This window comes from Anser anser (genome assembly GCF_964211835.1).
Source record: "Anser anser genome assembly, chromosome: 19".
Classification (NCBI taxonomy): domain Eukaryota; kingdom Metazoa; phylum Chordata; class Aves; order Anseriformes; family Anatidae; genus Anser; species Anser anser.
This window is the reverse complement of record NC_139740.1, coordinates 14,743,565-14,770,257: the sequence shown is the minus strand read 5'-3', so window position 1 is coordinate 14,770,257 and position 26,693 is coordinate 14,743,565. Positions and strand designations below refer to the sequence as shown.

Sequence of the window (26,693 nt, the reverse complement as noted above, 5' to 3'; positions counted from 1 at the left end):
ATCGACTGCTGCGTCATTTCTACAACTCAAGAAAGAGAGATCCAGAGTATCCAAGTCTAACATCACCTCTATATTCTAAAGATTCTAAAGTACAGAACCCTGGGATGTTTTTCTTGGCTGTGAAGGAGAAAAAAAAAACACAACAAAACAACAACAACAAAACACATTTTAATAGTTACTGCGGGGAAGAAACAGAAAAATAATGCTTGTCACTGAAAATTGCCCATTAAGGGAATAGCTCCGAGGTGCAGAGCTGCCCCATGTATCACTGTCCTGGGGATGTCAAAGAGAATCAGAGTACACCCTAGAGGATTCCTTCAGCACAGAATAACTACTGCACAGCCACAAGAACACTAAACGTGGGGCTGCTGCTTCATCCACGGCACAGTAACCAGTGATCTCCAAGTGAATATTAATCAAAACACGTTCATCTAGTGCTTACCAATTTTTAGCATAATCCTGCTGGGGGTTTTGAAGGATTTTTTTTTTTTTGGAGTGCTGATGGTTAAAAAGGGCTCTCTTGCCACTTATCTCTGAAAAAGCTACGTTCAACAGAGTGGACAGACTCCAATAACCGAGCATGCCAACTCACGGCAGATATTTCATCTATCAGTAGTAACTTTTGCTATCTGTAGCGTACAACCCCCAGCTAACCACCCAGTAAGCTGAGCACACAAACGGGAGATGCTCTTCAAGGGGGCAGATGAGGAGCTCTATGGTAAATCCCGAGGGGTCACTCAAGCCACAAACTATTTAGCAGATGAATCAGGAAGACGACTTGATGTGGAGAAAGGGCAGGTGGGTCTCGCACAAAGCAGCGCCGCAGGTAGCCCAACACCAGGCGAAGCAGAGCAGGCTCTACCTCCTGCTACCACCCCTTGCCGGGGAGCACAGCGTCAGCAGCACTGCGGTTTCTGTTCTGCCAAAAGCACACGAGGAGAAGGAACGTCTCCTCTTGTTCCTTTGGATTTGCAGGGCCTCGCTCGCTAGTGAACGGGCCGGCCTGACCTAGCAGGCACGCTGCACACAGCTGCGGCGCGCGGAGATCAGCGCTGCGCGTTCCTCCTGACGAGTCGCACGCCACGGTCCGCAGAGCGCACAACAGGGGCAGCCAGAAAGAGAAAGAAAAGCAGACAGGCTCGGACTTGCTCTGTCAGGGGGCATGGTGTGCAGGAAATGTTTAGGGGTGTAAGGCGAGCTCAGCTTAACGCTGAATAGCTGTGATTTCTTTAAACCCGGTTTTAACAGTATCTCCGGATAAACGAGGAAGGGGGGAGGCAGAGAGAGCAAACAGAAAGCAGCACTTTCCAAAAAGCAGAGTGAGAGCTGCAGGGGAGGAACGCAGCTGTCCCAGTTCGGATTGGGTTTTGCATACAGAAGATAGCAAACGAGACCGCTGAGTGGTTGACAGAGCCTTCATGAAAGGACAAGGTGCTGGTTTATCTGGCACTTGCTAGATTTGTCAGGTTGAATCACAGCATAAGCAGGTTTTGCTTTTCAGTATTCGCTGGAACTTGATGGAGAAGCCTCAGCCCTGCTGTGTGCAGTGTTCATCATGTGTTCAGGAGAAGAGATTTAGTCTGCAAGTCCTACACACCATTGTCTCCTTCCAGCACCAAATACAATGTGTATTTTCATGTCTCAGCCCTGAGAAACAAACACAGAGGGAGCCATAGGCTCATTCTTGTCCAGATCATCAAAAAACACAGTCATGTTTCATGCTGTAGGTTGTATCTTGGAGAAAGTTATTGGCTACAGAACGAGTCACCTTTCCTCTTATTGCACTCCGCAAGCATACAACCAGTAAACTCTGCTGCAATCCCTCCTTCCTGCCACCACGTTACAACACACCATTTCAACACTGCTGAGGGAGTCCGAAGCAGTGATGTGGAGCAGCCTGCACGGCATCGGGGGCCCTGCACTTCCCACCTGAGGAGGTTATCACGTTGAGCTCTTGCCGCGTTTTGTAGGCAGCGCACTCTGCCCAGCTATGCCCCCCTGCCGTCAAAGCCGAAACCAGCCCGAATATCCAGACCTTTAGCTACGCCAGCAATTTCATCCGGACTCTAAAAAGGCAAAACCTGCATAAGCAAGGAAGGAAGGCGGTATCAAGGTGCTGCGGCTGTTGACCAGGGAATGCTTACTCAGAAAACACAAGTGAGTTTTTCCTGCTAAGGACAGCAGATGGAGATGCAGGCACGAAACAAGAGCTTCTATGATGTCCTACTGCAGCTCTCCAGGGGCTCGCAGGAATGCAGGAAGAAGTAAAGAGGTTCTCTGCCAAGAGAGGCAACATTTAATTAGCTTTTACCTAGCATAGAAAGAACAAAGCAACAGGTAGAGATCAAAAGCTGCTCCCTGGAAAGCAGGAGGAATTTGAAGGTAAATATCACTTTGATCCTGCAGAACACCTGTTGTTGCTTCAGCACTGCCCTGGTGTGCAGGTGGAAGGTGCTGCAGGTACACACACACGTAAGCAGTCTGGAAAGAGGAAAAAAGGCCAGGAGATCCAGAATACGGCACCTTGCCAATATGGAAATTTAATGTGTTACATTTGTCTTCCCTGCAGAAGAGCTATCCACCAGAGGTCAATAAGAAGTCCACTATGATGCTGCAAACAAAAAGCCAGACTTCCTGGGATATATGAATTCCATCAGCATGACTCTAATTAATCCTTTTAGCGTTGCCACAGGCTAGGGAATTCTGTCTAACTTCGGACACAGCTAGAGAGATCAGATGCAAGTCACTGGACAGTTTCAGAAGAGTGACGGGAGCAATCTGGGGCATGGAAAGAGATTGGCAAGGAAAGATAAACGGGAAATGCATTAAAAATCTTCATACACCTGAATTGTTACTGCCAAAGGAAGGAAGAGCTGTCTATGGAGGATAGGAGAGGTAGTAAGGCAACTTGACTAAACTAAGTATTCCTTGCCGCAGTCTTTTCTCACAGCAGGGAGATAATGGTGTACCTGGATAGAGCAACCCAAAGAAACCATTTACATCGCTGGGGGTTTCAAATACAGGGTTCAGAAACAGATACCCAGGAGGAATTACTCAGGCAGTCGGTCCTAGCTAGGACCAGCTGACGGACTGCACCTCTGAGTGTCATCTAGTCTCCTTGTGCAACCCCACAACTCTCCGAAACGCAGCCTGTGAATCTGCCTGTCCTTTCCAAACAACATGAGTTCATACAACACAAACCAGCGAGTACCAAACCCACCCAACCTGCGGGGTTTGCTCCATTCTGTGCCCTCTCCCGTGTGGGACAGCGCCTGCATGCAGGGCCCACGGGGCCTGGGTTGTGAGAAGCAGGTGCTGCCGCTGCCTCTTGTACGGCTTGGGAGGCAGGCAGGGACTCTGTCCTACAGCTAGGGCAGCATGAAATTCACAGTGTTAAAAACATACTTCTCATATTAATTTTCTATTTATCCCTGATCTGAAGGGATTCTTTTCAATGTGGCAGAGCCAACCCAGTTCTCCAGACGCTGAAGCACTGAATTAGCTGATAAGCTCTTGCTCAGTGCCAATATTTATTAAGCACATATACATTTTCTTCTCCCACACATCAACTGTTGTCGCTAAAATCTTTGCTACAGCTAGCGAGTCTGTTCTCACAGCCCCTGGCTGCTCTCCCAGTCGGTGCCAGCACTTCTCAGCTACACGAGACCTCAGAAACGCGCTGGGCAGCCAGCTCCTGAAGTCACCCCGGTGCCCTCTTCGCAAGAGCCTGACCCGTTCCAGCCAGCAGCATCTCAAGTAACGCTGGCTTCTCGCCTCGCTTGGAAATGCCCTTCCCCTGCTCATAAACAACAAAATCCTGTTTGGCTTGGCAGATCGCACCCTCACCTTGGCAGACGCTGCCGGACCAAATGTTGCTGCCTCCGGTTGCGCAGGATTCCTGTCTCTGGGAAAGGAGGGCAACGCGGGGCTCCTGCCTGGGCTGACACAGGCTCCAGCGCATTACTCACAGTCTGTGCAGCGCGCACGGACACTGGAGCGAAGCCACAAGGCTCCTCTCACAAAAAGCTTTGCCTAGGGGGGCATACGACAGGCTGTGCTCCGGGGAGGGCTGCAGCCTGCAAGTCACGACGCCGGACACTGTGTCTGGCAGCAGACCTCCTGGCTCCAAGGGCAAATTTTCTTTGCAAGAGTTTAATAAACCTACAAGCAAAATAAGCCAAACTACAGGGCTCTTGAAGTGAAACATGAGACCCACAGCATGTCTGGACACAAAGAATAAACAAGAGCTGTCAAAATCAGCCCCAAATTTGAGCTTGAAACACCACAAAAAAGAAAAGCGCAGCAGGCGTTTCCCCCTCCCCCTTTTTTTTTCCCTTAGTAACTTGCATTTAATTTCACACATTAAAGGAATACGGATTCACTGCACAGCAGAGGTCTCAAAACCCGCAGAAGTTGCTGCTTCCTCCTCGCGTTGGGAAGAGCAAATGCTAAGCTTGCATTTCTGGCAACCCGCAGCAGAAGAGCTGGGAGTCAGGGCTCAGCGGCTCGCCAGCCCTCTTCAGGGCTTTCTGCACACCCCTCAGCTGGGCACTCACTTGATCAGCACTCCTCTACGTATACACGAGAGCGGTTGCAGCGACCTTCCCTTTGTATTGGAATACCTCTACATGAGGAAAAAAAATGCTTTCAAAACTGCTAGCTATTAGCTAGAGCTATTTAAGATGACCTAGCCAAATCAAGGAAAAAAAACGTTTACCGCAGGGAGCCATTCTGAAGTCATCCCGTTTCACGGGGAGAATTATGTAGGTCACCAAAAAGTCTTTCATTTCTGACCTGCAGGTGCAGCAGCGTGGCACGCAGAGTGCAGAGCAAAGGGAAAAGTAACAGCAGTCACCAGTGAAGGCTGAAATCCTGACGCTCGCGGTACTCGGGTTCCAGTCACTTCAGTGGAGCGGATTTTGCTCAGATGCATCTCAGCTGAGAAGGTAAAAAAAGGGACAGCAGACTAAATACCGCAAGTTGTGACTCAGAGATAAAAAGGGAAATGAAATACGATCATTGGAGCCTGCTGGCTGCTCCCAGCCACACCTGCTTCGGCATAAAAAAAGCAAACAAAAAGCTTTCCACTCCTCCAGCACTAAAAGTCAAACTGCAACATACGCTTTAGTGCTAGGAAATTATTTGCGCCATATGTCCCCGTGTCCCGAGATTAACCATCATTTCATATTCCTTAAGCGCAGCAGCTAGCGTTGTAACGGCTTTTTATTTACGATGCCCCGTAGCCACGGCCTGATAACTCTCGCAGCACTGGATGCCCAAATAGCGGCTAAAGAATCCCAGGAGCCCTGTTTGACGGACAGGCTGACAAACTAATTGCAAAGATTTCCCCCCCCCCCGTACATCACAAAGCCAGATACTCTGCACCTCCAACAAAGGCTCGGAAAAGCAGCTGTCAGAAACTTCTCCGGCTGCAGCCGAGTTACGGCCAGGCTGAGAACCAGCGGCCGCGCGTCCACGAGCTCCAAGGCGGCTCCCCCCACAGCACCAGCAAGCCCGGCACCTGCGCTCCGCGCTGCCCGGGCAGCGGCTGCCCCTCACGTTCCTGCCGTTTTCTCTTAGATCTCTCCTTTTTACTGCTTCCTACTCGTTATCGCCAATTAATATCGCGACACCTCGGCGGGGCACGGTGCCGCTCTGCGAGCGGGCCGGGGGGCAGAGGCGGCAGGGAAGGGGCTGGTCACAGCCCACCGGCACTCGGCCCCCGCCCGGGGAGCCCCCAGGCCCCGCCTGGGCACCGAGGGGGGGACCCGAGCGGGGCCTGCCCGGGCCGAGCGGGCTCGGCGGGGCCCGGGGGGCGCTCCGGGGGTTGCTCCGGGGCTCGGGGGGGGGGGCGGGTCCGTGAGGCTGGGGGGGAGCGGGGCGGGAGGGGAGACAAAGAGCGGGGGTACGGAGCGGAGCGGAGCACCGGGCGGCGGCGTGCCCCGTGCCCCCTGCCTCCCCCCGGCGGGGCCAGCACCGGGCCCGGCCGCGCCCCGGCCCCGCCGCCCCCAGCCCCGGTTGGTCCCGGCAGAGCCGAGCCCGGGGAAGCTGCCCCGGGGAGGGAAGGCAGCGGAGGGCACGGACCCGGCGCGTGTCCGCGTGTCGGGGCGGGGACACCGGCACCGTCCCCCGGGGATCACCGGGACCCCCCCGTCCCGTCCCGCCCCGCCCCGCCCCGCCGGGTCCCGTCCCGCACCCACCGGGTCCTGCGTGGGGGCCCCCGACCGCCTCCTGCCGCCCCGGCCCGGCGGGGTGTGCCCGCCCCGCCCCGGTGGGGGCCCGCCCGGTGCCGGCCCCGCCCGCTGAAGGGCTCCGGGGAACGGCGAACCCCTCCCCGCCCCCCCCCTCCCGGTGCCGTTACCTGCGGCGGGGCCGGGCCCGGAGGAGGCGGCGGCGGCGGCGGGCTGAGGTGGTGCGGCCCGCGCCCCCCCCTCCCCGCTCCGCAGTGGTGCGGCCCGAGACACCCCCCCCATTCCCCCCCCGCCCGAGGGTGCAGTGGTGCGGCCCGCAGCGGTCACGTGACCGGGTGTTGACGCGTCGCCTGGCAACGGGAAGATGGCGGAGCCGGCGGCGGTGAGTGAGGGCCCGGCCTGCTCCCGCCGCGGGGCTCGGCCTGACGGTGGCGGGGGGCGCCCGGTGACCCACGCCCGGCTCCCGGCCCTGCCGGGCCGGTCCCGGGAAGGTGAAGTGCCGGGCAAGGCCCGTGCGCGTTCCCTGCGGGCCGCTGTCCGCCCGGAGGCGTTGTCGGTGGGAAGAAGTCAGCCGTCGGTTACCGCGGGCCGGTTCCGCACCCAGAACAGGCCGCTGGAAAGCCAATTTCGTGGCCTTGTCTGGGCTTCTCGCGTGGCTCTTGGCGTTTTTTGCCGTAGGCAAATTAGAAAGGAAGTTCTCCACGTGCTGCAGGTGTGCCCGCGTGCGCTTATTTATTTTTTATTTTTTTAAGTCTGTTAGTGATAACAAACTGCAAGCATCTTCTGGGTGCCGCACGAAGTTTGGATTTGACAGCTGGTGATAAGGGATAAAACAGGGTCTCTTTTTAAAGAAAGAAAGAAGTGAATAGTTTGGCCCCGCGTTCTTTAATGAATCCCTTAGGGAACTTTTTTTCTTTAGGCCTGACTTATAAATGCTTGAAGCTTTAAAGTGGCGTGGAGGATTTTTTGAGGATCTTTGCTATCTTAACGCTGGCTTGGTGAACTTTTTTGCAAATTAGGTTAAACTTATAAATGAAACTTGTGTGCGCTGTGACAGAAATCAGTCCTTAGAGTACCGTACTGTTAACATTAAATGAAGCATGCCACCTGTTATCGCTCCGTTATTCTGCTTTTTGCCTGTGTTGTGTGCTAGACAACAGAGGCAGAGAATGGGAATGGCAATGAAGAGGACGCAATCTTATTCACAGAACGCATGGCCACTATTTGTACGATCAAGCTCTCCTGTTCCAGAAGCAGTTTTACTGATGCAACTGCAAAATCAGAACTACAAGAGAGGGAAGTGACCTGGTCTGACGTGAAGTATACAAAAGCTCTGACAAAACTGGAGAGGTTCCTTTGCTGTGTTATATCTTTGTACAGTTTCTTTTGTCAGGAATGGCACAGGTTTGCCAGCGTATCCGTGGGCTGACTTTACAACAAGGCTTTTTTGTTGATTCTTTGCCTGTATCGTTCATATCTCATAATGACAAAAATGAGCAGATTTTTAGGTGCAGATAGAGTGAAAAGCTGATTCTAGTGGTGTATTTCATGTCCTAGGAAAAATCTCCTGAGGCTTTCTCTGCCAAAGTGGAGTTTGATGGTAGCCCTCCTGAACTGGGAGAGATGGAGCAGCCCGCAGCTGAGACAGACAGCCCTTCCCGTGCGTCTCCAGGAGCTCCTATGCAGGCACCTGCGTTTTCAGTGGAGATGAGCAGCTGCACAGAGCCAGGTACAATTCAGTTCCTTAGTAATGTTACAATACGTGATGCTATCTAACAAGCACAGTATCTAGCTTTCTCCATTTCTCATCATTGTGAATGTAGCCTTAGGCACAGTACTATAAAACATAAGGTTTTTTTTTTTTTTTCTTTTTTCAGAATCTGTCTTTGAGCAATTAGGTCAGCTTGCTAATGAGCATGGTGGCCAAAGGCAGGAACAGGAAGGCCAGCAGCCTGGAACTGAGGAAAATGAAATAAGTGGAAGAAGTGAGGAAACAGCAGAAGAAACACAACTGGTTGTCTTGGATCCAGAACACGTGAGAAGTCTCCAGAGCTTGCCATTCGTTACTGCGGGCTTGTTATTTGTGTTCATAGCTATTGAAAACATGAGGCAAACTGTAGGCAGTGGCTTAGCTGTATGCTAATACTACCTTCTTACAAACAGCTTTTGCAAAACTGCTAACTCCTCAATATTAAACTCAAAGTTGTAATTTCAAAAGTGAGCAATGTAGTGGGCATATCTGATATTATTTACTCCTGAAAGAGAAGTACTTGCATCAAGAGTGAGTAGAGGGGTTCTCAGGTGTAGCTCTCCTGATGTTTCTGATTTTTAAATATTCTCAGCAGTCGTCTTCTGATTTCAAGAAACACCCGCAGTAAAACTCCTTCTGCAGTGAGTGTAGCTAGAATGGGAATGCAAGCCACCATGGGAGAGAATACCATGTTTAAGCAATAGTGGGAGTAGTACTAAGATTCCTTCATAAATTATTTACATGAGTGTGTTAAAATTATCAACGTCATACTTTTTTACAGCCTCTGATGAGAAGATTCCAGGCTGCCCTAAAGAATTACCTTATTAAGCAGATGGAAAAAGTGAATCTAGAGCTTCGGGAACTGGTACATAGCACTCTTTCTTTGCCTTCTCGCTGCATCCCATCCCTGTCCAAGCTGAAGTGAGATAACCAACTTCCTCTTGTGTTTGCAGAGGACAGCAACGAAGAAGAGCAAAGTACAGAGAGAAGAGCTTGGGGTGATTCTTTACGGAGTGCAGCAGCAGCTGGCCCACCTGCAGATGGAACTGGAGAAGAGCCATGAGCGTCATTCTCAGACAGCCACAGCACGTTTGCAGCTAGAAGAGGAGCTGAAGGGCCTCAGGCTGACTTACAAGAAAGTGTGTCAGAATACAGATGATGAACGCAAGAAAGGTGACTGAGGCAGTCCTTGTAATATTGCCCTAATTCTAGCCCTATATGAAGAAACGAATTTGAATACAAGCCAAGCATTAGATTTTAGAGTATGGTAAATTTCACAGGGATTGATGCACCCACTGAGAAATTTTATAGAGATGTCTGGTTGCCATACAATTTATGTTGCTATGTTCTACTGCTGAGAAGGACTTCAGGGCTGAAACTAGAACTCCTCCTGGCGGGTAGGCTGTTCTGTGATTTAGCAGAAGGAAAATGCCCATCATTTGGTGTCTGTGTCTCTGTAAGAGTGTGCTTAAAATGCAAAGATGGTAGGCATTTAGGAGCATCTATGAGCATGAGAGCACCGTCCATGTGGCAGCCTATTCCAGTCAAATAAATGGACTTAATTCAGTTTTTCTTTGTTGCAGGCATTTGGATAGGTTACAGTAAACTATTTCAATGGTGAGGATCGTGAAGAATTAAAATAGATAGCCTAGATTTTTTTGCAGTTTATTTTAAAAATAAAAAATCAAAGAAGCATTCAACAGTCTGAGAAAGAGACAGTTCTGTTTTGCGGCAGAGGAATGGGTTCACAGCCTCCTGAAGCCCTTCCTTTGATTTCCTGGGGTTCTGTTTGCTGAGAACTGAGGAACCACTTACCAAGACTTTTAAATTCGCCTATGGAGCTGTAATCCATAGCTGATGTCAATTCTCACTTGAGGGAGGGCTAATTTAGCCGGTGGGCATCTGGATTTTGCTTGGATGCTTCTGTGTTTCCTTCCCTTTTATCTCTGCTTGACGTGTGTCCTACAGACATACTTTTTGGTAAATATTCTTTCTCCTGCCACCCCAGTTTCTGCAATGCAGACCCAAGTGGAAAACTTGGCCTTGCACCTCTTCTACATGCAGAATATGGATGAGGATATGTATCGTAATATCTTACTGACGAAACAATCAGCAAAGAAGGCTGAGGCACAGAAGGTCCAGGCTGAGGTGGAAAAGAAAAAACAGGTATCGATTAAAATCGTCTGCCTTTAAATAAATAAAGACAGGTGGCAGTGGTGAGTCTTGGAGGAGGTGCTGCCTTCTTAGAAGAAAGGCTATAATGGCAGACTTAGGGAAGGTGTGTGGGGATTTTTTCCCAAATAATTGGAAGGGAAAAAAACAAACAAACAAAAACAACAACAAGGCAGTCCCCTCTAAAAATGAGGGGAAAAAACACTACCAAGGTAGTGGCATGTACTGCCAAAGTTTTGTTTTTTTTTTTTTGTCAAGCCTTTGAATAGTAAATCGCTCTTTATGCAAGCAAAGGGAGGTGAAGGCAGAAAGATATTTAGTGAAGAATTATCTTATGTTCAAGTTTCAAGAATTATTCTGAGTCACGAGTTTCACAATGAAGAGCAAACTTTGAAAATGAAATGAATCTGTTTGTGTGCTGGAGCTCCCTCTGCTGCCTTCCGTTTGCAGCAGGATGCAGACATTGCTTACGATTCTGCATTAAAAAATAAACATTTGAAGTAGAATGGATTTAGGTGTTTTTTAACAAAGCATTTTAAAGCATAAATTATTAAGATTCCCAGCTATTGCAGAGGTGTTGCAATATAATATATACTGACAGGAATGAATGCTAATTCAGATCTAAAGTATCAATTTACTAATGTGAATGGAATAATAATTAAAAAAAAATCAGTAAAGGAGGACTCGTTCTTCTATAAATTGCTTCTGCTGCATTTATGACAGTCATTCATACTTGAATGGAAAAGGTTCACTAAAGGTTCTAATCCAGTTGCTAATTTAATCCTGTTTCTAGCCTATGTTATGTTATTCTTGTTGAACGTAGTTGATTAAGACCAAGATCGTATTACTCCGGAACTGTTTTGATTCTGACTCTTTAGGATCTCCTAGTGGACCGCTTGACAAGAAAAGCTTATGAACTACAAGAACAGATTGCTTTGTTTGAAGCTCAGTTTGTGGCCCAGGCAGAGGACACAAAAGTAACTCGACAAGCAGTAAATGAGGTAGGAAGTGCTTTTTTTTTTTTGCTTCTGGTTAATATTTCCCTCTGGAGAGACTGCCCCTGTTGGCTTATGCTCACGTGATACGTACAGTATGGGCCAGAGTTTTATAGTTTGTTCCTGTTTGCTGGCACGAAGACTTTTTTTTCCCTTTGTCCTTAAGAGTTGTCTGTAAATCACTTCCTCCTCCACTTTCTCAGCATTTTTTTTTTTTCTTGGAGAACTATAACTTTTCTGTGCTCTGGTGTGACAATAAACCAGACATATAAATTGAAGCTGTTCCTGCCCAGCATATTGTGTACAGAAAAAAGCATTGCATTGTAATGTGAATTTGGTTTTGCAGCTCGTTACAGGGTTAGCCTGTTCACAAATTCTCTCTTCCCTAGGCTTGTATGGAGGTACAGGCTATTAACGTGGAGAAGAAGCGATTGATGAACCACTGGACTAATAGCTTGGCTGGAATGAAGCAAAGAGATGAGGTCTATATTGCCACACAAGAGTTGCTGAGGTATGGCATTTGAGAACCATCCCAGGAAAGACCTCAAATAATTTGGGTAGGAGAGATTCTAAAAGGGACAGTATGTCTTCTGACAAGTTTGTTACTGTATGTGCAGAATATGTTAGAAAAAGTCTGCGGCTCTGAAGCACATAATATGTTTAATGGCTAAGAAGTACACTTCTTTGTTACTATTTTTTACCCCACAACACAACTGTCACTTGAAGTAGTTTTTCTTTTTAAAAGCTGCTTAAAATTTCTTCTGTTTGTATTTTATTCCTTCAAAAAGTTACTTCACTTTTGCACTATCTCACGGTCCAAAGACATAGACATCAAGAAGGATTTATGTATCACTTTTGGTTAGGATTTTGTGATGCCTTTAGTAGTTTTCAGGAAAGCCATCCTATTGTTGCCAAATGAAGGTTTTATTTAGCTTGGAGTCTTAGAACTTGACTTATTCTCTGAGACCAAACAATATATTTTAAATGTTGTCATCCACCAGGAAAAGAATGGGAAAGAGTGGCAGGGGAGGAAATGAAAGAAGAAAATAATTTTCTTACATATATTTCCTTTTAAATCTTAGTATCTCCATCCATCTTTTGATAACTCTGCACTATCACAGTAGAATAGCCTTTATAAAGATCTTCCTTCTCTGTTCATTTGTTGCTGCAATAGCATGTTTGAAAAGAGCAATATTAGATGACTGTTCAGCACGTGAATCAATCCACATGATGATTTTCCATCCTCTTTGCCTCTTCAGCAAGCACAGACATGACCTCAGGACCCTAGAAACAGACATAGATATCTGCAGAAAGTCAATCAGGAAGGAGGAGGAGAAGAATGAGATGCTTGTCACCATCCTGAGCCGTTCACAGAATGATACCAACACAACAAAGAAACTGATTGCACGATGTGTTTCAAAGCAGGAGGCCTTGAAGATAGAAACTAGCACCTATTCTCGCGTTCTCCATGAGACAGAGCAGACCATCAGTAGGATCAAGATGGTGAGAAGAGTCACTTGGAAGAAGAAACCTTTTGAACTGTACATAAGTATTTAATACCCTTCCCCAAACAGTTGTAGTGATTCTCTCCTGAGCCTTCCCTATCCTTTTAGGATCAAGCTGCTTGTCTGAACGAGTTGTTATCCATCAGTAAGGATATAGAGAAAGGAACTGAAACCAAAGAGCAGATGGAGAGTGAGATCATGGCAAAGCTTCAGGAACAGATGATGTCCAGCAAAGCAGAAAAGCAAACCTCACAGCTGGTTGCAAAACTTCATCAGAGAAAAATGGATCTGGTATGGTATCTCCTCCGTTTGGGAGGGCAGGGGAAGGAAACAGGTTGCAGTCATGGCCTAGCGTAGTGTTTGTCAAGTGTGTTCTGTCAGTGTCTTTTTGCTTCTCATCTTTAGCTCTGCAATTGAAGCTCTGCTGGGTTTTGATTCCATTTTAGCTCGTCCAGTGATCTCTTTGCAGGATGTTGGTGTATGCAAAGGAGTTTGTCAGAAAAGCCGGGCACGTAACATACCATTCTTTCTTTACTTAAAGAAAGAAAGAAAACAGGGCAGAATGATGAATCCTTGGAATATTTACTATAACGTGTTACAAGTTCTTACATCTTTGAAGAAAATAGTGCACATGTGGTACTTCTCTTTTGCCTATTAAAGGCACGTGATACATGTATACTCTCAGCTTCTAAATAAGGCTTCCAGTCTAAGGAACAGTCAAAACAGACTCGTGGTTCTTTATGGCTTAATAAGTTGCTCAAGTTTTGCTCTCTTTGGGAGTGTGAACAGATAAGAAAACTAGAAGATTCAGCACAGTATTTATCACACTGAGTTGTGTGGGCTGGCACTAATGCTTCATGCTCACACCTCTGCACAGGTGTTTTTAAATCAGGTGCATTTCTTAAGTGCCTGGAAGACTGCAAGGGTTGGTTTCCATTGTGAGAAAAGAGTGATGTATTACAGGGTTTTGGAATTTTTAGGCTTCTTAATACTTTCCAACAACCTTATGACAGGGGTAACTATTGCTATCCCCTGCCAGTAGATGGGGAAACAAAGGCACTGCGATGGTATGTAGATTTCTTACAGCTTGTAACACAGACCGGGGGTAGAATCTGAAGTCCTTGATTCCTGTTCTTTGGTAAGTGGGCATTACAAAACAGTGTCACCAGCAGTAACTCATTGGCATGCCTTCTGTCTGTCTGTTATTAGGAACTGCATTTTTCCAAGGTTGAGAATGACATGACCCAGGTTATTATGAATACAACACACACTAACTGCAGGCTGACAATTCTCCAAAAAACGCTTTGTGAGCTGAACAAGGAAATAAAAAATATCCATGATCTGATCAGTCGTAGTGAAAGTGAGATTGCAAAGTGCAGTCTTCTGATTGAGAACAAGCAAGGGGCCATCAGGCAGTACAACAAGAAGTTGGAGGTGCTTCTTTCTCAGCAGGGGGTATGTACTTTTGCATTTCTGTCCCAAATTTGATTTTAATGTTTGTGGTGGCCACAGATGTTTTTGATAATTGTAATTGCATAAGTGTCAGTTAAAACTTTCAGGCATCCGTATGGTGATTGAAAAGCTGCTCTAGTTAATGTAACTGTTTATATTTGTCAAGCAGTTCTTAATGCATGCAAAGAGGAGCTGGCACAGGGAACTGCTGCAAAACGAGGGTGTGCCTAATGCAGAAGTCTGCAGGGAGTTGTCTGTACCTGATGAAAATATCAAATGACATCAGTACTCTGGGAGTAAATAGGATAACATTATAAGATCTAGAAAGACTGACAAGGGGAGAATAGAACAGGCTGAGTGACTCAATCTTGCCCTCATCCAGGGGCAAGAATTAGGACCATTGGAAATTGAGGTCAACAGGCTGACCAAGCAGATAGAAGAACGTAATTCTGAGGTATTGACGCTACAGAAGTACTGGCTCAATCTGCAGAAAGAGCTGGTCAAGCTAACCCATGAACAGGAGGATCAAATAACCTCCTTGGATATGTTAAAGAAACAGATCACAATAATGCAGCAGAAGAAAGTGCGCACTGAAAGTAAGTCATTCCCTAACTCTTTTTTTTTAAAACATTCGTCCATGAATGGAGGAAAAAAAAGGGGAGCAAAGGCTTACAGACGGGTTATGTTAATTCTTCACCAAAGAATGCCCTCCGTGTTTGATACACGTGTAAGCAAGAATGCATACGGCCCCAGTACTACACTCTGGGACTAAGAGCCAGGCACCTTCTGCCGTTTTGTTGGTCATTATGTCCTATCATGATCGATCCTGCTGTCTTAACTGACACAGTTGACCCTAAGTGACCTTGTCATCTGTTACATGCCTTTAAATAAGTTTGCAAATAGTGGGTAGGCAAATATTCCCACCGATGATAGCAGTTCCCGTGGCCAAAACCAACTCTTTTTCATAGTGGTAGTCTCTTTCAAAACCTTTATCTGGTTTTTGGGCTTTGTGGAAAAATGTTTTGGCTGGGTTTGTGGGACACAGGTGGCTACATGTGCAATGTTATCTGGTTTCAGCAGTTCGGTATAACTTGGTTGTATTCAATCCAGTGCTCTTGGGAATTTAAAATCTTTCTTTTATTTCTGATCACCTGTAGATGAAATTCAGCAGGAAATAAAAGAGCAGAAAGATATCGAACGTCACATGAAGAGCATGTCAAATGACTTGATAAAGCTGAATGTGTTGATCAACAAGAATAACAGCAGCTTCACGGAGCTGCAATATGGCAACATCATCACAGAGAATGAGTTCATACGCTCTCTCAAGGTACAGAGGCTCAACTTCTCATTTCTAGGTCACAGACTCCCAGGCTATTCCGTGACTGGGCTTTTGAGAGATCTGTACAGCAGGTAGCCCAGAAGAAAATAGCTGTGTGGTATAAAACAGTATGGCCAAATGGAAATTATGTAGTTATTCACACACACAAATTGTGCATTTCTTCATGGCTTAATGACTTTTATTACACAGCAGAAACAGGTCAGGTATGCCATTTGTCGGGTATAAGAGAATGACAACCGAAAAGGATGTGTAGATCAGAGGCGAACAGTGATGCTGTAAATCTTTCTCAGTCTGATAACTTTGCATTGTTTTATGCTTCCCAAATCTAGGCAGCAGAAAAAGAATCAATTGAGATGCAGGAGAAGCACAGCCGATTGACTGAGGAGAAGGAAAGACTCTTAAACAGCCTGGTGGAAGCAGAGTAGGTACCAGAGTGATTCTTGCTTTATGCCACAGTCTTAGAACTTTTGTGTATATATACCCATGTTACCTTTTTTCTCCACTCACCAAACTTAGCCAGCACCGGCAAATGCACTTCTGTCCTTCTTGGAGAAGATTAAAGGAGTTTAATAAATTTTTGGAATGCAGAAACTGAAAAGTGGTTTAGCTAACTCTGGAACCAGCAAGAGACAAGATAATACTGGTTTTAATGATTCCAGCATACCTATTTGTGCTGAATGTCACCGAGATCTGTATGGGAAGACTGCATATGCTATCTCCCCTGCCAGTAACCCAAAGCAAGCGTGCTGTACTGGGCAATTAATTGAGTCCCATCAGTCTAGGCTTGCCTGCTTTTAGTTGTCATGCCATGTCCTAAATTGTGGAGCTTCCCGTATGACTTCATGCTGTTCTGTTGCTGCCTCTTCACATGTTCTGTATGCAAACTTTTAGTTTCTGTCAAACCATTCAGTTCTGTGTTCAGAATCAGCCTTAGGAGAGTGGTGCCATTGACACACGAAGAGAATGTTCTCTCTGTTTATGAAGGCACTCCTTTCCTTTTCTGTCATTGAAGGCATCAAATCATGCTATGGGAGAAAAAGATCCAGCTGACAAAAGAGATGCGTTCAGCAGTGGATTCTGAGACAGGACAAGGTGAAATCCAAGCCATGAGAGCAGAGATTCACAGAATGCAAGTAAGTCACTGCGAAAGAGGACTGAGGAGGGGGAACTGCACGCAATGTATTTACCTTTGGAGTTGCTGAAACGTAAGACAGGAGATGAGAAACAGGATGGAGAAGTAGCATCTTCAAGGCCATAACAGTACTAGAAATTGTGTCACCCTGCAGCTAGATTGAATTAAATATGTTCAGCATGTATGCACTTTATGCATTTCTTATGCAAGCTATGTAATATGCTGCAGCATATTAAGATACACCTGAGGATTTTTTTTAAATCTAATATGTCTACCACCTTATTTTGTGACCCCAATTTGTAAGGAAATAAATATGGATTACTAAATACTGCATCATCTTAATCACTGGCTATAGAAGTCTTCTATCTTCTGGCAAAGCAGCTCTTCACTTTCGTTCTCAGGATATTTCTGCTCTTCTGCTTTTGCTATTGTTAATGAGTTCCAGTGAAACATTTTGAAGATTACTTTAGACAAGTTGATACAGAGTTGATGACTAATCCTGTCCTCTGCCTTCCAGATCCACATAGGGCAAACTACCTTTGGATTTAGAACAAATTTGGCAGCCAAAGGGTCGCGTGTCACACACATCTGATTTATGTTGATGGGATGTGCCACACAGAAGACTTCAATTAGGGGCCATTTGTAACCATTTGTTATTTTCAAACTGTATTTTATTTTGACGAACGGCAGGTCCGCTATGGCCAGCTGATGAAGCAGCAGGAGAAGATGATTCGTGATATGGAGGCATCTGTTTCTCGTAGAGAGGCCATAGCAATTCGTGGAGAAGGTCAGAACAAAACAGATAAGAAACATATCACCAAGAGTGATTTCCACCGCAAGAAACAGGAGCTGAGAAAGAAGATCACTGAAACCCAGAAGGTGAGCAAGTAAAGCAGGGCTGTGAGAGTTGCCGTGGCCATCATTTGCCTTGTAAATAGCACTAGTGTGCGCTTAGCACAGATGCACGGGATGTCAATATGCAGACCCTGCACTGTGTAGGTATGGCACTGCACAGTGGGCAGGCTTTGGAAACCATTAAAAAGCAAAAAATAGTTCTGGGAAGATAGCCCACGTGCTGGCAGGGCAGCATGAGAAGCAGGAAAGTCCTTCACTCAGTGTAAGTGCTGCTCAGCAACAGCTAAAACATTGTTATGTTATCAACGTTATTTTCATCCTAAATCCAAAACATAGCACCATACCAGCTACAATAAAGAAAAATAACACTATCCCAGCCAAAACTAGGACACTGGGAATGCAGCTGAACAAAACAGACAGAATCTCACATTTCCTTCTCTTCCATTTACTAGAATGCTCAAGACTGTAACAAAATTGTCCTGGAGCTGGAAAGCACCCAAGCATCCCTTAGTGCCACCTTCTTGGAAAAGCAACAAGAAATGTGCACGCTGCAGACTGAGTCTGACAGCCTTGATTCAGACACAGAATATCTTCGGAACAAGAAACGATGGGTGAGTACGTCCAATTCCTTGCAGCGTGCGAGTGAATTAGAACCTGCTACTTTCTCCTCTTGCCAGCTCCCTTGTCTCACTACTATCTTGAACTGGGAACACTTGGCATGTGATGGTAGCAGCAGTTCGAGTTAACTGAGCACATTTTGATGGCTCCAGTGGAACTGAATTGATGCTGCAGTTTCATTCTTAGTGAGGCAGCATTCACCTGGAAACATCAGCCTGCAGGATCTTCCTTGGAAACACCACGTAGCAACTGTCCTCTGTGAGGACCAGCTGGCTGTTGTGAGGACATTACAAATTTGAGAGCCAGCTCAAGGTCTTCAGTAACCTCCTATGAAATTTTAAATTTTAATTTTAAAATTTAAATTTTAACCCTTTTGTCCTGGCAAGGGTTGCTTTGTATGCATGTTTTTTTCTCTAATTTATGGAATTCTGTGACATAACTGTGTGTCTATGACACTTTAAAGGAGGATGCTGTTATAATGGAACTTCATCGAACTCTTTCTTAAGAAGCCCTTCTTTTTCAAAATATGGTTACAGTACCTCCATGACATGAACAATGTTGTTTCCTTAGTTCTTCTCTGCGTGCAATCTGCTATCAGAGTAATTTCCGTTACTGCTTTTCTCAGAACCTTTTGGAGCTTGTGGCCTATCAGACGCGCCAGAAGCAGCTGCAGGCAGTGAAGGAGGGGAAGTACACACCCCTGTGCAGCACTGAACAAGCCTGGAGAAAGGAGCAGCAGAAGCTGCAGGAGCGGCTTCGTACTATTAGTGGCATTGTCCACCAGGTCCAGCAAGAACAGCCTCAGTACCACAGGCCTCTCCAGTGGCTCCGCCAGTGTTTGGAATCCAGGCTCGGTTCCCAGGAAGCGTGTTAGAGACATACAAAACCACCTGTGAATAAATATAACCAACTGCTCTCCCTCTTCTAGCAGCGGCATTTGTAAATAAATTGAATAAACATGCATAAGGTATAAATCTGCCTTAAATATTCACTAAAGGAGTAGCACTGCGTGTAGTATCCGTGCTGCAGAGACTCTTGCAACACCTTTCTCTGTTTCACTTCCTTGTACTCGCTGTGGACTCCTGTTTCCCGAGACGGGCAGGAGGGGAGCAGCGGCCTCCTCCCCTCCGTCGCCCCCCGCGCAGCCGAGCGCAGCCCCGGCCCCGCCGCTCGGAACCGCGCTGCCCGCCGGAGGCTCCGGGGGAGGCAGCGGAGGCCGGAAGGGGCCCGGCCCGAGCCGGCCGGGGCGGTGCTGCCTCCCCGCCGCGCCTGCTCGGAGCTGGGACCGCGGGGAGCCGGGCCGGGGCCGGGGGGAGCCGGGCCGGGGCCGGGGGGAGCCATGCCGGGGCCGGGGGGAGCCGGCCCGGGGCCGCGGCTCGGGGCTGTGGCCGCGGCCGCCGCCGCGCTGCTGGCGCTGCTGGTCCCCGCCGCCGGCAGCTCCGCGGCCGCCGGCTGCGAGGTGCCCCCGAGCCACCGCTTCGACTGCGGCCCCGAGCGGCTGCTGGCGCGGGAGGGCTGCGAGGCGCGGGGCTGCTGCTACGCCCCCGGTGCCGGCGGGGGCCCGCCCTGGTGCTTCTTCCCCCGCGGCTACCGCAGCTACCGGGCCGAGAACCTGACGGCCACCGCCCGCGGCTACGCGGCCCGGCTCCGCCGCGTCGCCCCCAGCTTCTTGCCGGGGGACGTGGGCGTCCTGCGGCTGGACGTGGCGCTGGAGACCGAGAGCCGCCTGCGCTTCACGGTGCGCCCGGTCCCCTCCCGGCTGCGCCCGCCGCCCCCGGCCCCGGCTGAGCCCCTGTCCCCGCCCGCAGCTCCGGGACCCGGCCCGGCAGCGCTACGAGGTGCCCCTGGCCACGCCGCGGGTGAGCGCCCGGGCGGCCTCCACGCTCTACGGGGTGCAGGTCCACGAGGATCCTTTCGGCCTCGTCGTCTCCCGGTGGCCCGGCGGCCAGGTCCTGTAAGTGATGTCCTGCACCGAGCGGGGCCGAAGGCTCCCCGTGCTGCCCTGCTGCGTCCCACGGGTCCCACAGCAGCAGTGGGGTCTCTGCCCCGACCTTTGCCATTACCGTGGCTCAGCGGTAGGCACGGAGGGGAAGCAGGAATCCCAGGGCTCAGCCAAAGCCCGGTTCTGTTTCGTGCTGTGACTGCAGCGCCCGGTTATGAGCGCTCGTGGCCCTCCCGGAGCTGGGGGGTGTCCGTCTCCTCCGGCCCTCACGCCAGGGCTGTTTGCAGAGGCCCCATTTCTCCCCGGCAGGCTGAACACCACCGTTGCGCCCCTGTTCTTCGCAGACCAGTTCCTGCAGATCTCCACCTCCCTGCCCTCTCGTTTCATCTCTGGGCTGGGGGAACACCTGGCACCGCTCGTTCTCGACACGGCCTGGACCAAGGTCACCCTCTGGAACCGGGACATGGCGCCAGTGGTACGGACGGGGCTGGGGGGAGGGAGGCGTCTCGCCCACGGCTTTGTGCTGTAGGGCTCCATGGTGCTGGGGGCTGAGCCCCCATGGGAAGGGGCCCATCCCAGCAGCCCGGGGCAGAGCTGTGCTGCCTGGGCAGCGATCTGCAACCCTAACCCTTACCCTGACGCTAACACTAACCCCTAAACCAAACCCAAACCCTAACCCAACCCCCTAATCCTAACACTAACCCCTAAGTCAAACCCTAACCCTAAACCTCTAACCCTAATGCCTAACCCTAATCCCTAACCCTAACCGTAACCCTAACCCCTAACCCTAACCCCTAACCCTAATGCTAACCCAAACCCTCTAACACTGAACCTAACCCTAATCCTAAACCCTAACCCTACCCCCACCCCCTAGTCCTAACCCTGACCCCCAAGCCAAACCCTAACCCCAACCCTAACCCTGCTCACCCTGAGCCGAGCAGATGCGAGGCGCAGGCGGGCACCATGCTGGGGTCTCGGCTGAGCCCCACCGGCGATGCGCTGTGCTCTGCTCCAGCCCCAGGTCAACCTGTACGGCTCCCACCCTTTCTACCTGGTGATAGAGGACGGCGGTTCGGCCCACGGCGTCTTCCTGCTGAACAGCAACGCCATGGGTGAGTGCTGCGGAGGCGCTGGGGTACGGGGCTGGACTGAGGGCCAGTCCTCATCTTGCTCCTCCGGTGCTCGTGCCTCCCCCAGACGTGGTCCTGCAGCCGAGCCCGGCCCTGACGTGGCGCACGACGGGCGGGATTCTGGACTTCTACGTCTTCCTGGGCCCCGACCCCAAGAGCGTGGTGCGGCAGTACCTGGATGTCGTGGGTAGGGACCCGCAGCAGGATGTGGCCCTGGGGCACGGGCGCTCCTGGGATGCCGGCCGCTGCTGGCAACGAGTGGGTGCTGCTGCTGGCAACGCTGCAGCACGAAGGGCTTGGCAGGTCCCTTTCCCTGGGCCGCTCAGATGTGCTGCCATGCGTGCCAGCTGTTGTGGCTGGGGAGATGCAAATTGTGATCCCCCCCCCCCAGAAGACCCCCGGCCCCTTGCAGCGCCGTGGCTGCGAGCGGGGCAGAGTGAAGCCACCCACCCTCCTGACTTACAGGGTTCCCGTTCATGCCCCCGTACTGGGGCCTGGGCTTCCACCTCTGCCGCTGGGGCTACTCCTCTACCACCACCACCCGGCAGGCCGTGGCCAACATGTCGGCCGCCCGCTTCCCCCTGGTAGGTGGCGGCCGGGGCCCGGTGAGCGTGGTGGGCCCGAGGGACGCCTGTCCCGGTTAGCGGGGCCCAGCGGTGTACGGGGAGGCCGTCTCCTTCCTGAGCGCTGCCGCCGGCTCTGCAGGACGTGCAGTGGAACGACCTGGATTACATGGACGCTAAGAGGGATTTCACCTTCAACAAGGAAACGTTTAAGGACTACCCGGACATGGTGCGGGATTTCCACCAGCGAGGCCTGCGCTACGTGATGATCGTGGTGAGCGATGCCTCCGGTTTGCCCCAGGGCGGGTGACAGCTCCAGCTGGGCCCTGGCCTTCACGTGCAGGCCGTGCTGCTTCCTCAGGCTGTGTCTTCGCCCTTTGCTGCCCCAGGGTTTTGCAGGGTTTCTGGCAGGCAACCAGCAGGAGCGGGGCTGGGCGCGCAGGATGCTGTTCCCTGTCCTTGCTGGTGAAACCCCAGCTTTGTACCCCGGCAGGATCCCGGGATCAGCAGCTCAGGGCCTCCTGGCACCTACAAGCCCTACGACGATGGACTGAAGCGAGGGGTGTTCATCCGAAATGCCACGGGGCAGCCCCTCATCGGGAAGGTGCGTTGTGGCATCGGCCCCCGTCCCCGTGGCTGGGGGCTTAGGGGGCTGTGGGGCAGCAGCTGCAAGAGGGAGAGGAACATGCAGGGGCAGCCCTGCTGAAAAGCGGGGTGGAGGGGACAGGGACGGGGGTGGCGTGGCTCTGCCCAGCGCTGCCTCCCTCCTGCAGGTGTGGCCAGGCCCGACGGCTTTCCCAGACTTCACCAACCCGGAGACGCACGAGTGGTGGCACGACATGTTGAAGGACTTCCACGACCGGGTGCCCTTCGATGGCATGTGGATTGTGAGTGGCCGATCCCCCGCCGGCAGAGCTCCGGGATGCAGCTCCCAGCTCCTTCCCCGCCCCTCTGCCGGGTCCCCCCCAGAAGCGAGGGCTCCCCCTCTCCCCAGGACATGAACGAGCCATCCAACTTCGTGGAGGGCTCCCAGGACGGCTGCCCCAACAACAGCCTGGAGAAGCCCCCGTACGTGCCAGGTGAGCAGAGCGGGGCCGGCCCGAGGCTGGGGGCACGGAGGATGCTGCGGCGGGCGAGGCTCTGCCCGGCTGCCCCGAGCTTGCCCTCACCGCCTCCTCTCCCCTGCAGGCGTGTTCGGGGGACGCCTCCAGGCAGGAACCATTTGTGCCTCCAGCCAGCAATACCTCTCCTCGCACTACAACCTGCACAGCCTGTACGGGCTGACCGAGGCCATCGCTTCCCATGAGTAAGCCTGGGCTCCTGCTGCAGCTCCTGCGGGAAAGCTTCCCCCCGACAGGAGACCGCCCCAGGAGCCCCAGGGAGCTGTAGCCCATCAGCTCCCCTGGGGGGGGGGGGGTAGGGGATGCTGGAGCCACCCGGGTTGGGGAGAGGCACCTCCCTGCACCACGACAAACGGCTTGGGCACGGGGAAGGGCTGCAGCAGATGGGCGAGGGGTTGGTTTGTAGCGCAGCGTGCTTTGTGCTGCTGCTGGGAGCCACCAGCGCAGGGCTGAGCCCCTTCCACAGCCGGGCTGAGCCGCCTCCTCCCCGCAGCGCTCTGGTGAGGATCCGGGGCAAGCGTCCCTTCGTCATCTCACGCTCCACCTTCGCTGGGCACGGCCGCTACGCTGGGCACTGGACGGGGGATGTCGAGAGCAACTGGGAGCAGCTGTCCTACTCCGTGCCAGGTAGGCTGCGGGGCCGCATCCAGCCCCTGCTCCCTTCGGGGCTTCTCTGGGGGCTGGCCCAGCACCACCGAGCCCCCGTTCCCTCTGTGTCCCCTCCGCAGAGGTGCTGCTCTTCAACCTCTTCGGGGTGCCGCTGGTGGGTGCCGACATCTGCGGGTTTTTGGGCGACACATCCGAGGAGCTGTGCGTGCGCTGGACCCAGCTGGGCGCCTTCTACCCCTTCATGAGGAACCACAATGACCACGGCAACCGGGTGAGCGCGGGGCCAGGAGCCCTTGCCCTGGTGGGCACTGCACTGGGTGGGCTGGGGGCAGCTCTGGGGCCGAGGCTGGGCCGTGCTCATGGGGCCAGGCTCCGGCACGCGGGGCGTCCATCGCGTCTCCCCGGCAGGCGCTCACCGACCGTCCCCGTGCTGCCTGAGCATCCCGCTTCGGCTTCTCCCCTGCAGCCGCAGGAGCCGTATGCCTTCAGCCCGGCCGCCCAGGACGCCATGAGGAAAGCCCTCCGCCTCCGCTACTCCCTCCTGCCCTACCTCTACACCCTCTTCCACCGGGCTCACGCCGCCGGGGAGACGGTGGCGCGGCCGCTCTTCCTCGAGTGAGTGCTGCGGCGGGGGTGGGCAGGGGGGCTGCGGCCGGCAATGCTCTGGGGCTGCACTGCCGCCCGCCGTCCCTCCCCAGGTTCCCCAAAGACCCCAACACCTGGACCGTGGACCGCCAGCTCCTGTGGGGCGGGGGGCTGCTCGTCACGCCGGTGCTGGAGGCAGGACAGACCAAAGTCAGCGGCTACTTCCCGGCCGGGACGTGGTACAGCCTCGCGGGGGTAGGTGCTGCCGCTGGGCTCCCGGGAACGGCCACCCCGTTCCTCCGTCCCATCCCTCCCGGGTAGCGGGCCCATTGAGCTTCCCCCAGATCAGCTCTTGAGGACTTCTGCCTCCTGTGAGGCTTCACTCGTGGTAGCGTGAGGGCTGCGGCGCTCAGCTGCGATCCCCCGTGGGCACGCTGACCCCTGAGACCTGTCCTTTATTTTTCTTCTTTAGGACTCGACCATCCACAGCAAAGGCCAGTGGATCCTCTTGCCGGCTCCCCTGGACACCATTAATGTGCACGTCCGAGCGGGGCACATCCTGCCCCTGCAGGTGAGTCCCTCAGCGCTGCCACCCCGCTGGCAGCCTGACCCCGTGCGTGCCTGGCCGAGCTGCGGGTGTTCAGCCAGGCCTGGGGACACACCAGTGGGGTTGCTGTGCCTGACCCTGCACCCACCCCCGTGCCCCCAGGAGCCTGCGTTCAGCACTGCCGAGTCCCGCAAGAAGGGGATGGCCTTGGTGGTGGCCCTGACGCCGGACGGCTTCGCCCGGGGAGAGCTGTTCTGGGACGATGGGGAGAGCTGGCAGAGCTTCGAGAAGGGGGACTACACCGAGACCCTCTTCCTGGCCGCACACGTGAGCGTGGGAGGGGGGTGTTTGGGCACGGCTCTGCAGCCACCTGCAGGTGCTGTCCCCTGGGGCGCACGCGGTGGTGGGCAGCCCCCTGCCTTGCCGCAGCAAGCCCCCATCATGATGAAATCACCAGAGTGAGCCCCATCCTCGCAGGCACCAGTGTCCCTGTGGGCTGCTCTTGGCGTGTTTAGGGCACGGGGCAGCGGCAGGCAGTGTTGGCTGGGGTGAGGTGCGGGCGCTTGGAGAAGCCCTGGGGCCTGGTGGCACAGGGTGACCGTCCCCGCTGTCCCCGCAGGGCGCCGTGCTCAGCCAGATCCTGCGGGCGAGCAGCCACCTTGACGGGATCCTGCTGGAGGCCGTGACCATCCTGGGTGTCACCAGCCCTCCCCGGCAGGTCCTGGCCAACGGTGCCCGCGTGGATGACTTCTCCTACCGCAGCGACACCCAGGTGAGCGCTGGGCCTGCCCGCGAGCAGCTCTGAGCCTGCAGGAGAGGGTGGCTGCAGGGCACAGCTGGGGGCTGGCGGGGTTTGGCCCTAGCGATGGCACCGGGTCTGCTTTGTTTGCACCGAGGAGTAAGGGGCTGCCCAGTAAGGCCGGGTCACCTGCCCTGGCAGGATTCAGCCACGCAAGGGGACGAGCGTGGGGAAAAGTTGGGCAGAGAGGATGGGGTGTGTGGTGATGGGACCGGAGCTCTGCAGGGAGCAGCGGCACAGCTCTGCCCTGGGGGTCTGTCGTTGGAAGCCTTCCCTGGGGAGCACCCGGGCAGTGGGAGGCGTGGGGGCTGCCCTCCCAACCGCTGACCCTTCCTTTGCCTCCGCAGGTGCTGAGCGTCCCCGTGTCGCTGCCGATGTGGGAGCAGTTTGTGGTCACTTGGTCCTGAGCCGGTGACCGCCTCCACGCGCAGCCAGTGGGGTCAGGTGCTGCTGCGCCGCTGTGCCCTGCGGCCGGATCCCTCCGTCTCTACTGAAAAGCAGCACAAAACGCGGCTCCTGTGCTGCGAGCCCGGCTGTCCTTCGTGCTGAAATGCATTAACTTGAGGTGTATAAACTGGACTCGCTCTGGCAAGCTCAAAGAACCCTTAAGGGATGGGGAAAAACCCTCATCTCCTTCAAGAGGGGAAAAAAAGACCCAAGTGCCTTGTGAGACAGCAAACCTGTCAACGTGCCAAACTGGCACCCTGCCGAAAGACTATGGGGATTCTTCTCGTTGTGGTTTTGGGATGGACACAGGAGAGACGAGTCCCTTGTGCGCACTGGGCTCTGCTGTTTGGTGTCTGCTGGGTGATGGAATACCCTGGGGGTGTGGGTGTGGGGAGCCCCTCGTGGCTGCGCCCCGGGGAAGCCTGGAGCTGCCTCCGCGAGGGCTGGGAGCAGGGCTGGGGGAGAAGTGCTGTGAATAAAGAGCGGCTGTTTGCTCCAAGCAGTTGGTGTTGCTGCAGCCTCAGGACACGCGGCGTCTGTGCCGTTCTCTGCCAGCCTCAGACCTGTCCTAAAATCGGTGCTGGCCTCTGGCTCAGCCCTCTCCTTGGCACGGACACCCTGGCTCCATCCCTGACACGGGTGCCTGTGTCCTTTGCAGGCATTGCCCCATTTCCCAGCGTGGCAGGGACGACCTGGAGCTCACCTGCTGGGATGGGGGCAGCCGGTGCCACAGCCCCTGCCCCCTGTTCGTCGCCGGGGCTGGGGCACGAAGAGAGGTGGGAGGCCAGGGCAGCCCTACGCTGGGTGCCCGGTGTGGCCACCCCAGAGCTGGGGCCACGTCCCCAGGCCCCTCCACACCCCCAGTTCTGGGTCACTGGGGTGAGGGTCACCTCAGAGACTCTGTAGGCTCTGTGCGTTTCGCCAAATTAAACCGTGTCACT

The 26,693-nt window shown here is 52.6% G+C and overlaps 3 protein-coding genes across 18 annotated transcripts in view; 2 read left to right on the top strand and 1 right to left on the bottom strand.

Annotated features, from left to right (window-relative positions):
* The window catches only part of TBC1D16 (TBC1 domain family member 16), a 31,894-nt gene extending 25,408 nt beyond the window's left edge, over nucleotides 1-6,486 (bottom strand). For 3 of the 15 annotated variants that reach the window (XM_083804983.1, XM_083804981.1, XM_083804982.1), the window contains exons 1-2: nucleotides 6,362-6,486; nucleotides 4,795-4,938 (exon numbers count right to left, since the gene is read on the bottom strand). The gene's annotated coding sequence lies outside the window, so the exon portion shown is untranslated. Of the gene's footprint in view, nucleotides 1-3,846; nucleotides 4,162-4,717; nucleotides 4,939-5,385; nucleotides 5,845-6,084; nucleotides 6,108-6,200; nucleotides 6,319-6,361 lie in introns of those variants that run through there. The other 12 variants (XM_083804980.1, XM_083804978.1, XM_083804979.1 and 9 more) reach the window with 10 other exon arrangements.
* On the top strand, nucleotides 6,445-19,172 carry CCDC40 (coiled-coil domain 40 molecular ruler complex subunit). 2 transcript variants are annotated; one of them, XM_083804970.1, is made up of 18 exons: nucleotides 6,445-6,573; nucleotides 7,749-7,920; nucleotides 8,069-8,226; nucleotides 8,723-8,806; nucleotides 8,895-9,114; nucleotides 9,950-10,107; nucleotides 10,992-11,114; nucleotides 11,498-11,619; nucleotides 12,368-12,611; nucleotides 12,722-12,904; nucleotides 13,823-14,068; nucleotides 14,448-14,661; nucleotides 15,223-15,392; nucleotides 15,734-15,825; nucleotides 16,417-16,537; nucleotides 17,227-17,415; nucleotides 17,844-18,002; nucleotides 18,635-19,172. In XM_083804970.1, the coding sequence occupies exons 1-18, from the start codon at nucleotides 6,556-6,558 to the stop codon at nucleotides 18,881-18,883; spliced, it is 2,922 nt and encodes a 973-aa protein (XP_083661096.1). In that variant the 5' UTR covers nucleotides 6,445-6,555; the 3' UTR covers nucleotides 18,884-19,172. The 2 variants fall into 2 exon arrangements, with proteins under 2 accessions (XP_083661096.1, XP_083661097.1); XM_083804971.1 differs by lacking the exon at nucleotides 6,445-6,573 and adding an exon at nucleotides 6,771-6,903.
* A 154-nt stretch (nucleotides 19,173-19,326) lies between these two features.
* Nucleotides 19,327-26,251, top strand: GAA (alpha glucosidase). Its single transcript, XM_083804975.1, has 19 exons — nucleotides 19,327-19,747; nucleotides 19,818-19,963; nucleotides 20,261-20,426; nucleotides 20,967-21,063; nucleotides 21,149-21,268; nucleotides 21,547-21,665; nucleotides 21,787-21,918; nucleotides 22,138-22,248; nucleotides 22,418-22,531; nucleotides 22,639-22,723; nucleotides 22,833-22,950; nucleotides 23,259-23,392; nucleotides 23,494-23,645; nucleotides 23,841-23,989; nucleotides 24,073-24,214; nucleotides 24,432-24,530; nucleotides 24,669-24,833; nucleotides 25,126-25,278; nucleotides 25,653-26,251. The coding sequence occupies exons 1-19, from the start codon at nucleotides 19,349-19,351 to the stop codon at nucleotides 25,710-25,712; spliced, it is 2,661 nt and encodes an 886-aa protein (XP_083661101.1). The 5' UTR covers nucleotides 19,327-19,348; the 3' UTR covers nucleotides 25,713-26,251.
* Nucleotides 26,252-26,693: the final 442 nt, after the last annotated feature.